The following is a 12532-nucleotide window of genomic DNA, read 5'->3' as shown; positions in this document are numbered from 1 at the left end:
TTTGTTACAAAAGTCTTCTAATCAAATAACTGTATACTATTTCTATTATGTTTTATTCTTAGTAAATTCTATGGTTACATTCATATGATAAAAAAGCAAGCTGTATTCAGAAGCTTTTCCAGTTGAGCTCCCAGTAAGATACTCAAGTCCAGTAGAAATATAGATTACTTAATGGAGTTTCTTCATCATCAAATTAACAACATTTTAAAAAATTAAAAAAAAGCTTTAGAACGTGGACTGTGATCAGACCAGCAGCTTCTTTAATCATAGAATGGTGACACATACCCTCAAAAATTACTGATTTAATTTTCAGAAAAAATTAAGATCATAGCAGGGGTGTGTATTCCATGCCATGCACATAATGAGAAAGGACTGGTGATGATGATGATGAAAAACTTCATCCTTCAAGAGTCTGATTTTTTTTCCAAAGGCAGGGTTTTCAGTCCTTTCTGAAAGTCAGGTTTACTTTGGGGTATCTCAGGAGGGGTTACCAAAAACTGAAGGTGCCCATAATCAGTAGTTATTTTGAAAGTGTACAACTTTATTTTACATTATTTGAACCCTAAACTGAACTCCTCATTTTTGCTTCAGGGAAAAGCGCTGCAGCACCCACTGGATCACAGAGAATGCTCACAAGGACCCTCCCACCTGCATCTCAGATCACAGGATTTCAAGATCTGCCCATGGCCATGAGTCTGAGTGTGTGGGTGAAGGTCACTTTCATACCACCACAACCCCAGATCTGCTGCATAAAGGACAATATTCCTGCACTCATAGCAATTACAGCCATCACAAACTGGAGCCAGAAGTCAGAGAGCAAAATCCCACTAGGATGGGGATGGCCAGTACATTTTGCCCAGAAACTTGCCTTCAAATCATCTAAAAAAGAATTTGCCTTTCTCATTGTGACACAAATCGACTCCTAGGGCTATAAAAGTATTTTGAAGTGCTGAACTCCTGTGATAGAACTGGCAAATGTATGGCACATGCCACTCCTGGAAAGTGGAATGTACAGGAATAACTTATTCAGTACAGTGGAATCCATGAAAACTAGGGGCAGGTCTCAGTATGGCTGGGTCCTTGGTCCCCCAGGAGATTAATAAATTAAAACCTTTTCAGCTCAGCTCCTGGAAGTAACAGACTTGAGAAGCACTTCAGTGCTGGACCTTTTCCATCAGCAAAGCTGTTACTTAACCGCAGTGGGTCTTATAAACCACAAAGAATGTTAAATGCATTAATGACTTCGTACTTTGTACTAACGACTGGGCAAATTTAATAGTCAAAAAGCAAACTAAAATCTTTCAGAGCATCTCTCGGTAGCCAAATAATTAATCCTGTATCATGAGAAGACTTGAGTTCAATGTCCTAATACCTTACTGTGTGAGCCGCTGGGAGCCTGAAGAAGACGTGCGGAAAGTGCACCCTTGGCCCTCAGCACCAGCACAGTTGTTCCAATGGCTTGGTAAAGAGCCCTTCTGAGCCAGGCAGAGGCAATGGAACTCCTTGTGCACACACACACGGCAAAGACTTTCTTTCAAGGAAAAAAAGACTGTATTTGGTTTTCCTTTCAGTGAAGCTCAACTTCTTTGCAACACAGAACACATTCAAAGACTTGTCAGAGATAAGGGGATATTAATATTAACACGTGCATCTCTCTTAGACATCAGCTAAAAATTATACATTCACCATCTTGTACCAGATGAAACCTCATTTGTGTGAACCACAAATCACTTCAAGTGCAGTGGGACCTTCTCTCAGTTACTTCATCTTTTAAGCACAACTCACAAAAAACTTCACTTTAAGTAGTATCAACTAAAGTCTTTTCTGACTTCTTTCTTTGGGGACCTGCAGGGTACCAATCATGTCTTAAAAGATGCAGTTGTGGATGTGATTAAAATATCACTACATTTTTCAGCGTAGGGAATCATTAATGCATGTATAATCACAGTTTAAATAGCTGTAAACCAGCTTGTACAAAAAAATACAATCATAGCACCGTATTTACAAATTTAGTACCATCTCCAGGTTAACTAGAGTCTTAAACTATCTTTTTTATGGCTAATTAGGTTATATGTTAGTGCTTGCAAAAAATTGCCTGAATTTCTTTTACAAATATACACTTATAAAAAGAAACATTATCAAAACTGCTGTCATCTAAGGCAGCAACTTGTATTACAAAAAATTATTAAAACATCATTATAGACTTATAAAAGCTTCAAATTTACATTTTCCTTTTCATAGGCACTCTATAAACTAAAACGTGGCCTTGCTTTCACAGCTGTTAGTTTGAGCATTTAAACTTACCATTTACTTAGCATTTAACTTTAAGTTAAATCTTACCGATGTTGCTCTTCCGTTTGAAATATAAGCAAAAGGAAAAAAGAATCACCCATTAACCAGAAGCATCATTTACAGTTTTTACTTTTGCCTACTTTATACACGTTTCGCTTAAAAGTGACACTTTTTGATCTCGAGGTTCAGTGCATGTTATCCCACTGCCTTCTTAGGACTTAGTTTCTTCTTCCCTAGAATTCGGTGGAGGCTAGCTGACATGAAGTAGGGTTTTGCTGTAGATCCATCATTTCTTTCGAGGTCTTCACCTGAATTTACACAGCAAAAGCAGTCAAAAAACCAAACAGCAACACAACCACACACACACAAACAGAACTGAAGGAGACACTAAAAGACCTAACATTAAGAAAAATCTCAATCAATGCAAATAAACTGTATTATTAATTATGCTCTTGATGAAGGACACTCTAAAATTTCTACTTTCTCAAACCACAAGGGGTTTTACATGAAGCAAAGACACAAACATCTAGCTGTTTTTACATGAAAGCAATATATCCTTTTTATTCTCCAGATCTTTGGTTTGGTAGTATAGGTGGAAATTTTCAGAAATTCTCATTCCTCCACTGAAGCCTGCCATTTTGGATATGTCTTGCTAGCAAATTTGTCACAAAGAGAGCTATGGATTTAAAAGTGGACCCTTTTTCACTTCCTAAGATAAAGTTCCTTTGAAAACCTGCTGCCATTATTGCACAGTACTCTGTATGATCTATTGTTCATTACTGAACAGAAGCAGGGGAAGCAGAACAGAATATGAACGTAAAAAAACAAGGCAGACTTATTACTTTTTTTTTCCTACGGAAGGTCATGACTACATCACTGTTCAGGATTCAGCCCAGTTGGTGCCATGCAGCAGTCACAGAGCAGTGACCGGTTACACATCGAAGGCAGTCGGGAGGGAGTGTACAGTGAAGCACAGTCACTGCAACTGCTACTCTGCAAAGGCTGGATCTGCAGAGCCAAAATGAGAGCTCCAATTCTGAGGAGTGGCTAAAGAGGTTAGAGAAGGCAAATCCTAATATATCTCCATGGCAGCATACGCCCTGTGTCTTTGGAATAAACTAGAAGAAAATCTTTTAATTTTTGAGTGCATCAACAAATTTGCTAAATAATTCCATTTCTTTCTAAATAACAAAATAAATAAATACATTTCAATACTGATTTGAATACTAATAAGACTAAGACAAATACGAATACTACTAATAAATAACTATTTATTTATTTATGGGTTAGCTTATTTCTCAGAGGGTTATTAGTGCTATGTCTGCCTGTTTGTATAGAACCAAAGTTCATAACTTGAGATAAATAGGATATAGCTCTCAATTTTCAGTTTTCTAATCAATTTTGTTCCTGTCTTTGGCAACCCAGTTTTTCCAGAATCACTGCTATCCTCAGTTTCCAGGGATGCACGGCTAAAGTGAATGTTTAAAGAATCAGTATTACCATGTTTATCTCAGGTCAGTACTCCACTGTGCATATATATGAAAGATCAAGCCTATGACTATTTCAGCATTCCCTTAGTATTATCAATTTGCCAGCTGCAAGACCAATCACTGCCATGTAACTTCTACATTGACCTATCAGAACTAATTTCATTACAGAAAAATCTAGCACATGGAAGGTATTATATACTAAGGACATCCACTTCTTATAATCATGTCCTAATTTGAGACCAACAGATTTCTTTTGTGATTTTAGTATTCTCTGTCCCTATGACAGTGCCCATGATTGCTTGCCATCAGGGGTTCAAGGGACAAATAGTTTCAAGTGGTATTTTACAGAATTCTTAAGGTGACTCAGCATAATACTTTGTTCAGGGTTATTATGCTGAAAACAAAGTACTATCAATATATCAAAGAATATATTTGTTATTATCAAGAAGTTTAAGTGAATCAATGTTGTTGTGGGCCAGTCTTCGCGAACGAAGACCCGGGGAAGGTCTTTCCACTTTCCAGCCTGCGCACTGGATATTTTTAGGTGAGACACAGTGTGCGCGGAACTGAGCCCACCCTTTAATCCTAAGGTTCATCTGCCGGGGCCAAGCGAGCTTGGACGGTGGCAGCGAGGTCCTCAGGACGTAGATGGATTGCCTTACAGGGCTAATGAGCTCCATCTGCCCGGGGAACGGCCCTGACCGAGAATCGAACCCGGGCCTAGGCAGTGACAGCGCTGCGTCCTTAACCACTAGACCACCAGGGGCTCCCGGGTGAATCAATACTCTACAGGGCTCTTCACAAAGCACCCTGAAGCAAACTTACTGAAATTTAAGGAACATCTGAAAGACAAAAGCCAGATACCCCCATGAACCCTAAAGCTACCTTACATTTTTTTTTAAACTAATTAACTCTGAATACTAAACTACTGAAGAATGCATCAAGGAGCCTATCTGAAAAGAAGAAGCTGCTAATTTTTCAGTTTGCCAGTATGCCAGCAGAATTCTGTATGGAAAGGATAAGGTGGTTTTCTACTCCTCCTTCCATGACTGAAAGAAAAGGTAGTACTTACAGAAGCAGAGGAAAAGCGTGTCAACACACATTGCATAGACACTGAAGAACCCGTGTGCAACTAGGTAGGAGCCAATGATGACTGTCTGAAAAAAAGACAAAAACAACAAACACAATAAATCCCCAAACTTCTTTTGGCGCCAATGTGGCACTATCGACACAAGTCAGACGCCTAGTTTGCTAAGCAAATTTGGGAGAATTTAATGTCAGCTCTGTATTTCTACCAAAGGTTTCTAGAGCTGTGGACAGTGATCACAGGGTCAAGACACTGCATTCTATCATGCAGTAGCCACTCATTTTCCAGCTGCCAAAACAGAATTATTTCAACGTCCAAAGAGAATATATGCCAAGAATATTCTGGACTCATTCAAGAGACACTCATTCTGGAGATGTTCTGGAGTCTAGGGGTGCCCACAAAAGGGGAAGGAGATGCATTGCACATCCCTTCCATTGGCAGCCACACTGCCATCAGTGCCTCACCACCAGCCTTTATTGTCTGTGAAGTCTGAGCAAAGCAGATGTGAAACCTAATTTTTCTGAAGGTGCAGAGTCACTGCACTGCCACTTCTGCCTGAAGGATCCCGAGGACTGCAGTGGAGCAGATCAGTCCTCACCTCAGTGGATACTATGCCACTGAGGGGCTGACCACAGAAGTTGTGATCAGATCATGCCCTGAGCAGTCTGAGCACCCCAAACTGTCCCCAGCGTTCAGAAGATGAGATGGTTGCCTTACCAACAATGGTACCCAGTAGTAATTTAACATTGGCACTTCCTGTGCAAAGATTGGTATTCTCTGTGTGAAGAAAAAGAATGCCAGGACACCTGCAAGAAACACAGGCAATTAGTGACTTCCGTGCTAGCCCTTATTTCCTAACATCTAAAGAATAGACGAGACAGATAACAGATCCAAGGTTGGTTTAAATGAAAGTTTGTAAACAGTAAACTCCTCAATACTGATTATATGACAGAAGAAATATATAAATCAATTAATCACCATAAAGATTTTCATGGATCCAGAAATATTTTAATGAATTGTTCTGTTTCATCATTCTACTGAATTTAATAGCAAAATTAATAAATGATGTAATTCTACAGTAATGACAAAATATTTTAGATGAGTTCTTGGTAGTAGTTTTCGATTTTTGATTAAAATATAATTAATTAGTTATCTTTTAAGGTTTACAGAATGCAAAATACAGTTATTGGTACATTTTTTTTAAAACTGCTGTGACAACTTAAAAAAAAAAAAGAATAGTGCCAACATGAATTTCTGAAATTGTTTCATTTAAAAAACAGGAAAACACTTTTCTGTCACAGAAAACCATGAGTAATCTCTTTTGATATTTAGTGATAACCAAGAAAACCCTGTAAGAATGACAGAAATATTCTATTTCTTTTACTATTTCTCATAGTTTTAATAGCCTAGAATACAGCAGAGCTTCTGGTCCATCTCCTGCAGACCTGAAACACCTCTTGTAGGCATGTTGTCTGCTACCAGGTGAATCTCATTTGTAATTTTGTTCAGTTCTCATGAAAGGAGAACTGACTGTGACTGATTTATTGGGGTGTGAATTTGGTTTGATCCAACTATGATGCCGTGGCTGCACAAGACCTTGCACCAGCCATACACACCAGAGCTGTAAAATCAATTAAGGAAAAGATGCTGTCAAGGCACATCAGGGGCTTGGGTGCATGGAGAAGGGGTTAAAAAAAAAAGAAAAAAAAAATTTAGTTCCATCTTGCAAATTCTAGAAACACGGGAACAGATTTCCAAACACTCAGACTGTTCCAACACTCCAGCTGTTAACTAAGCATATATGATTACAGCAGCCATGCTTGTAGGTACCAGAAAATAGAACACAGAACTCAGAAAAAAATCAATTAGCTTACCTACACCACCAGCAACAAGGATTTTCCCCAGGAATAAAAGGAAGTCTGTAACTTTGTCCAGAACTGCAACCCTGTTCAGCAAAAGATAAATGATACATAATCATCACAGAATAGACATTTGTATTCTTTCTCCTTAAATCTATGGATAATGGCAAAACATGACCAGAAGCTGTCTTCTGCTGATTTCACAGGCTGGCAGCACAACAATACAGTTAAGCTGAGATGACCTTTGTATCATCAACCTCTTCAAACCACTGAGGTCTACGGATATGGTAATATACAGACAGCACTGACTACCGTGAAAAATAATAATTGAGAACTACTAGAGAGACAAATCACCATTAGCATGTCAGAACTCAGATTTAGCAAAATCATCTTCTTTTAAACAACAGAATTAGATGCCTGGCTTTTAGATATCGGTCTTACTGATTAAGAGCAAAATCACAAAGGACAGAGAGGTGATATTCTGTCAGGAAATGAAGGCAGCTTTTCTATTGCACAGGCATTACATGGTGTGGACATCACTGCCCTGATATTAGTGCAGGCTAACACAGTGAAAGTACTCTATTATCCCACCTCCAATCCTTTTTTCTTCTTCCTGAAGCATCATTTCCATCTTCCTCCTTCAGCTTCCCCCTCCATTTCTCTCCTCTTCCCAGTCCTTCACTTTATAATCTAAACCACCTAACCAGTTTTACTGTGTCTCTTTCTTGGTAATTAGATTGTCTGCTATTGCATCAACATGCCTGCTCCTTAGTTATTCTCTCATTGTTTTTTGATCTCACAGTAGTAAAGGAAGAGCCAGGCACAACAAAGGGAAGTACTGATGACAACAAGGAGTTTGGCAGCAGACTTGATAGTGGAGAAAAGGGCAGGAGAGTTCCCAGTACTAGGGGAGACCTGGTTACGTTAAAGATCCTCTTTCTGAAAGCAAAGTATGCCCTCTTCTTTACTTCCACTGTCTGACACCCCCTAAGCTTTCTGAATGAATCTGAAGACGTTAGTCTTTCTGCTTTCCTCTTCCCAGACAGTAAGTTGACCAAAGCTCAAGAAACACATATATGGCAGACGATGAGCATCCCATTCCTGTGTATCCACAGATCTCCTCTCAGGGGCACACTGGTTTCTTGGAGACATTATTACAATCTACTGGGTACTTATGAATTTAAAGGAGCAATCACAACAAACCTGTGAGATTTTATCAACTTTGCACAGGTTGCTGTACAGGCTGGACAGCCTGCTGTTACACACTGAGTAATAGTGAGGACAGAACAGCTCACAGTAGCATTTGGAGGAGACGTATGAGAGGAAAGAAGTGTGTCCTCAGAGTGTAATAGCAGGAACTCCTGACATTTCCAAGGACTGGGAGATGGTCCCTTACCTCACCACATTCCGCATGAGCAAAAAGAATGCCTCCCTTGCCGAGGTGCAGAAGTTTTTACCGTATATGGCAATCTGCAAAATAATAGTACCTATTAGGTATTTAAAATAATTAGAACACCTCCTTGTATGCCATAATCTTCCTGCATGTAATGCATAGTTTTCTCTAATATATGGCCTTCAAACTCAGATGAACATAAAGCACTTCCCCTCATCACCTACTACTTCTCAATGCTTCCCACCAGGCTGGTACAGAGTATTATCCACCTTTCCCCTTCAAATCACCTGGTGATGAGCATGCCACCCCTTGTGATCTTGCAGGCAGTAGACTCAATACTCAGTTTGCCAAGGAGAGCAAAAAAGGTACTCACTGAGGGATTCTTTGCTAGTTACCTACATTAGATTTAGTGGAAGCAATAGGCACTTGTAGAGCTGAAGTGAGCTAACTCCTGTAGGTATTCTCCTTGGACCTGATGCTGCTTTCACTGAAGAAATCAGCATAAAGTAAAGCAGCTAAAGTTATCCAGAAAGAAACACTTCTTCCTGGAATAGTGCCCACAAGGGTAAGATACACTAGATACACTTAGCTCAGACAGTTTATCAACTGTAAAGACTGTCAGAAACAATACTTCCTCTTCAAGATAGCTTTAATTTGAAACATCAATTGCAGAACACAGGTTATAATGGATCCATTACAGCCACCTCCTTTGAGACAAGAAGTCTGTGATCACACCATTCAGTCACTGAAATTGCTTCAAGTCAGAACATCCTAGGCTTAAATCTGTGTATGTTTATTTATGTGAAAATTTCAAACTTCTCTTATCTGGAAGCTAAGAAGGGTTATTTTAGAGAAATATCACTGCTGCTGCTAGTAGAATTTGTGGGTTTAACTTCCAGGTGGAAACAGAGTTATCATATGCCTTCCGATGTCTCTATTCAAACACTGCCTCCAAACAGATGTGTCATCAACATGCAATATGAGAAAAGGTAATACTCCTGTTGAAATCAGTATCCCAATTGCTGAATCAGAGGGGGAGTTAACCAGTTATACTATCCCTTCCCACTTGCTTTGGGGTGGGGGTGATAGACAAAGAGACAGGCATAAAAAGCAGCTGAGATTAGAAGAAAAAATCTTACTTTTTCATGGTAGAAACACATGCATGTCCTGAAAACTCCCATAAATCCCACTATTTATTCAGCAGATTCAAGTACTGCCGACTGTTGACCAACTAGTAGTGGCTAGGGTATTTTAGTGTCCCAGATAGGGGAGACCACATGCAGACATGGCACATACCATGATGTAGGCATTTCTGTTTATAAATTTTAAGAATTTTTCCAAACACCAGAAACAGCACTTGAGGCAGCAGAGTAGAAATCTAGTGAAGGAGTTCTGAGTACCTAAAAAAAAAAGGAGAGAATACATCATACATGGAATTCATGAACCATCTTCAGAATGTAGAAAGCTATTAAAAAAAACCAAAACTTAAATTGTGACAAATGCATAAATGTTATTTCTTTCCTTCTAAGTATGGACTCTCTTTTTCAACCAAATTTATCTCACTAGCTTTCAATTAGATCAGATCCACATCTCACCCGAACTTTACATTACGTTCCAAAGAACATAAACTCAAGTAAATTAGCATAAATTTACTGGTTTCAAATGAAACTACAATGGGTAATGTGGAATTAATCTCTTTTCATTGCTAAGAAACCGCCTGGGAAAGTAAAGAATTAATTTAGCAAAGGAGGTCTTACCAACCTACAGCAGATTCATAAACCTCACCTTTCAGTTTGTGATCCAAGTACTCCAGTATTACTCTAATAAGCTGGACAACTGCAAGAATTAAGGCGCCAAATGCCAGCGAACCTGTGTGGTATCTAAAACAAAATATATGACTGTTACATCACGCACATCTGTATATGTACAATAATACGTGTATGTGCATGTGTATGTATATATAAATAAAACCATAAAATCATAAATGGAGGAAGGTCCATTAGTGGGAATTCCATAAACTAATGGAACTTCATCCTGATCTGCCAAACAGGATTCGGGGTGTGTCTCTACTGGGAGCATCTGCTCAGCCTTAGGTTGAACCTAGAGACAGGGAGCTGCAGCAGCCTTGGGGTGGTACAGGATCCTGGGCTACAGCATTCAGATTTCCCTAACAAGTACATTTTCCAGACTGTACTGGTTTTGGATGGACTGGAGTTAGTTTTCTTCAGAGAATCTTGTGCTGTCCTATATTTTGGATTTGTGACCAAGACAGTGCTGGTAACACAGCCATGTTTTAGCTCCTGCTGAGCAGCACTTGCACAGCACTGAGGGCTGTTCTGCCCCTCACCCTGCCCTGCCAGTGAGCAGGCTGGGGGTGCTCAAGGGGCTGGGAGGGGACATGGCCAGGATGGCTGATCCAAACTGACCCCAGGGGTATCTCACACCATAAGGTACCGTGCTCAGCAGTAATAGCTGGCAGAAGGAGAAGGAAGAGGGAGATGTTTGGAGTTATGGAGTTTGTCTTCCCAAGTCACTGCTATGCATGATGAAGCCCTGCTGTCCTGGGGATGGCTGAATGCCTACCTGCCCACGGGAAATGGGGAATGAATTCCTTGGTTTGCTTTGCTTGTGCATGTGGCCTTCCTCTACCTATTAAACTGTCTTTATCTCAGCCCATGTGTTTTCATACCTTCACCCTGTGGATTCTCTCCCCCATCCCACTGTGCAGAAGTGAGTGAGTAGCTGCAGGAGCTTTTGGCTGCTACTGAGATTAAACCATGATGCTGACTAATCATTTTCATCTGATATTCTAAGACTGGCTTCCACAGATGTACGAACAGCACTTGTTGGATTCATGACCAGGCTCACATCCAGCTCCATTCTTACCGTATTGCTCGTCCAAATGAAGAGAAGAGCGGCCACAGTGGAATATCAGCTGGTTTTCGATAGGCCCAGTAATAAGAGGCAAAGGCACCAGCAAGAGTACACTGACCTAGTGCAATTGCAAAGTTCACCAGCCAGAGAAAGACAAAGGCATTGGCTAACTGGAAGATGAAGATGTACTTATGGTACAGGCTTTCTCCTCCATAAAAAGCAAAAGTACACTGAGCACCCGGGCACAACTTAGTCACATTGGTTGTGTTAAAAGTCTGAGTAGAAAGAAAAATAAACAACACAATCATAAGCAAGGCATACTGTATACACAGATTCTGAAGTTTAGCAGGTTAATTTAAATGACATAATTCTCCTTGATGTTTCATTAGTTCATTAAAAACTGCACTCCAACATTATGTAACCAGTTTACATATTTAAGTATTCACATCAAAGATTTATGAGATGCTTAACTTTACATGTTAGCAAACAGAGTTGTTCACCACACGCCTGATGCATAAATGGAATCTGAATTTCAGGAATCTACTTTTAAGATACATAAACACTTCAGTTTCATTAAAGAAAATCTGTTCACATTCAAAAAAATAATATTTATTTGAAAACTAGAGGCCAAATCTGACATTCAGGCAAATTACCACAGTTGAAAAAAAGCCCACTAAGCTATGCCATTTCATACAACTTGTGGATGTGTTCACAACTTTCCTCATGTATCTTTGAATTTGTAGTCTTTGAATTGAACTGAATTACTTTTCCCTATTTCTATTGTTCATTTCATGTATTGGCTTGGTTTGGGCATGAAATAAAACCAAACCAATTTTAATTATTTTCTTTTGCAGTGTTCAGACATCTGCAGGGTGAGGAATTCTTTGGTACATACATAACCACAGCAGTATACTGAAATTTAATGCAGCAGTTCCTGCCTGTTCCTCTTGTCCCACTGCTGGGCACCCCTGAGCACAGCCTGGTCCATCCTCTGAGCCCTCCCTGCAGACACTGACAGACATGGATAAGATCCCCTCTCACTGTCTCCTCTTGAGGCTGAACAGCCCCAGCTCCCTCAGCCTTTCCTCATAAGGGAGATGCTCCAGTCCCTTCATCATCTCCGCAGCCTCCTCTGGATCCCCTCCAGGAGCTCCATGTTCCCCCTGTCCTGAGGAGCCAAGGACTGGACACAGCACTCCAGATGTGCCTCACGGGGCTGAGCAGTGGGGCAGGATCCCCTCCCTGACCTGCTGCCAATGCTCTTCCTAATGCACTCCAGGATCTCACTTGGCCCCCAGGACACACTGCTGGCTTAGGACCACCAGGTCCTTCTCTGCAGAGCTGCTCTCCAGCCTGTGCTGGCATGTGGGGTTATTCTTCCCCAGGTGCATAACATTTGATAAATATTTCTAGTTTTACAAACATCCTTAAATTCAAACCCAGAGTCAAGTAAAAACTTTTGACTGAAGGCAAAATTTAGATTAAAAAAGACAAACATTTCTGGAGTTTCCTAAAGGTAATTACTGTGCCAAAGGAA

General features: G+C 40.1%; 1 protein-coding gene across 2 annotated transcripts in view; it reads right to left on the bottom strand.

Moving 5' to 3' along the window:
- Positions 1-2403: 2403 nt before the first annotated feature.
- Positions 2404-12532, bottom strand: part of SLC44A5 (solute carrier family 44 member 5) — a 61296-nt gene continuing 51167 nt past the window's right edge. For both annotated transcript variants that reach the window (XM_027899461.1, XM_027899460.1), the window contains exons 15-22: positions 11008-11270; positions 9907-10001; positions 9418-9521; positions 8125-8198; positions 6744-6814; positions 5587-5675; positions 4855-4939; positions 2404-2600 (exon numbers count right to left, since the gene is read on the bottom strand). In XM_027899461.1, coding sequence (XP_027755262.1) covers positions 2488-2600; positions 4855-4939; positions 5587-5675; positions 6744-6814; positions 8125-8198; positions 9418-9521; positions 9907-10001; positions 11008-11270 — 894 coding nt within the window. In that variant the 3' untranslated portion in view covers positions 2404-2487. The remainder of the gene's footprint in view (positions 2601-4854; positions 4940-5586; positions 5676-6743; positions 6815-8124; positions 8199-9417; positions 9522-9906; positions 10002-11007; positions 11271-12532) is intronic.

Source organism: Empidonax traillii, unplaced genomic scaffold (genome assembly GCF_003031625.1).
Source record: "Empidonax traillii isolate 1590-97213 ecotype Southwest subspecies unplaced genomic scaffold, ASM303162v1 scaffold669:size348880, whole genome shotgun sequence".
In the NCBI taxonomy this organism is placed as follows: domain Eukaryota; kingdom Metazoa; phylum Chordata; class Aves; order Passeriformes; family Tyrannidae; genus Empidonax; species Empidonax traillii.
Note: the sequence above shows the minus strand (reverse complement) of the source record. Positions and strands in the feature narration are given on the sequence as shown.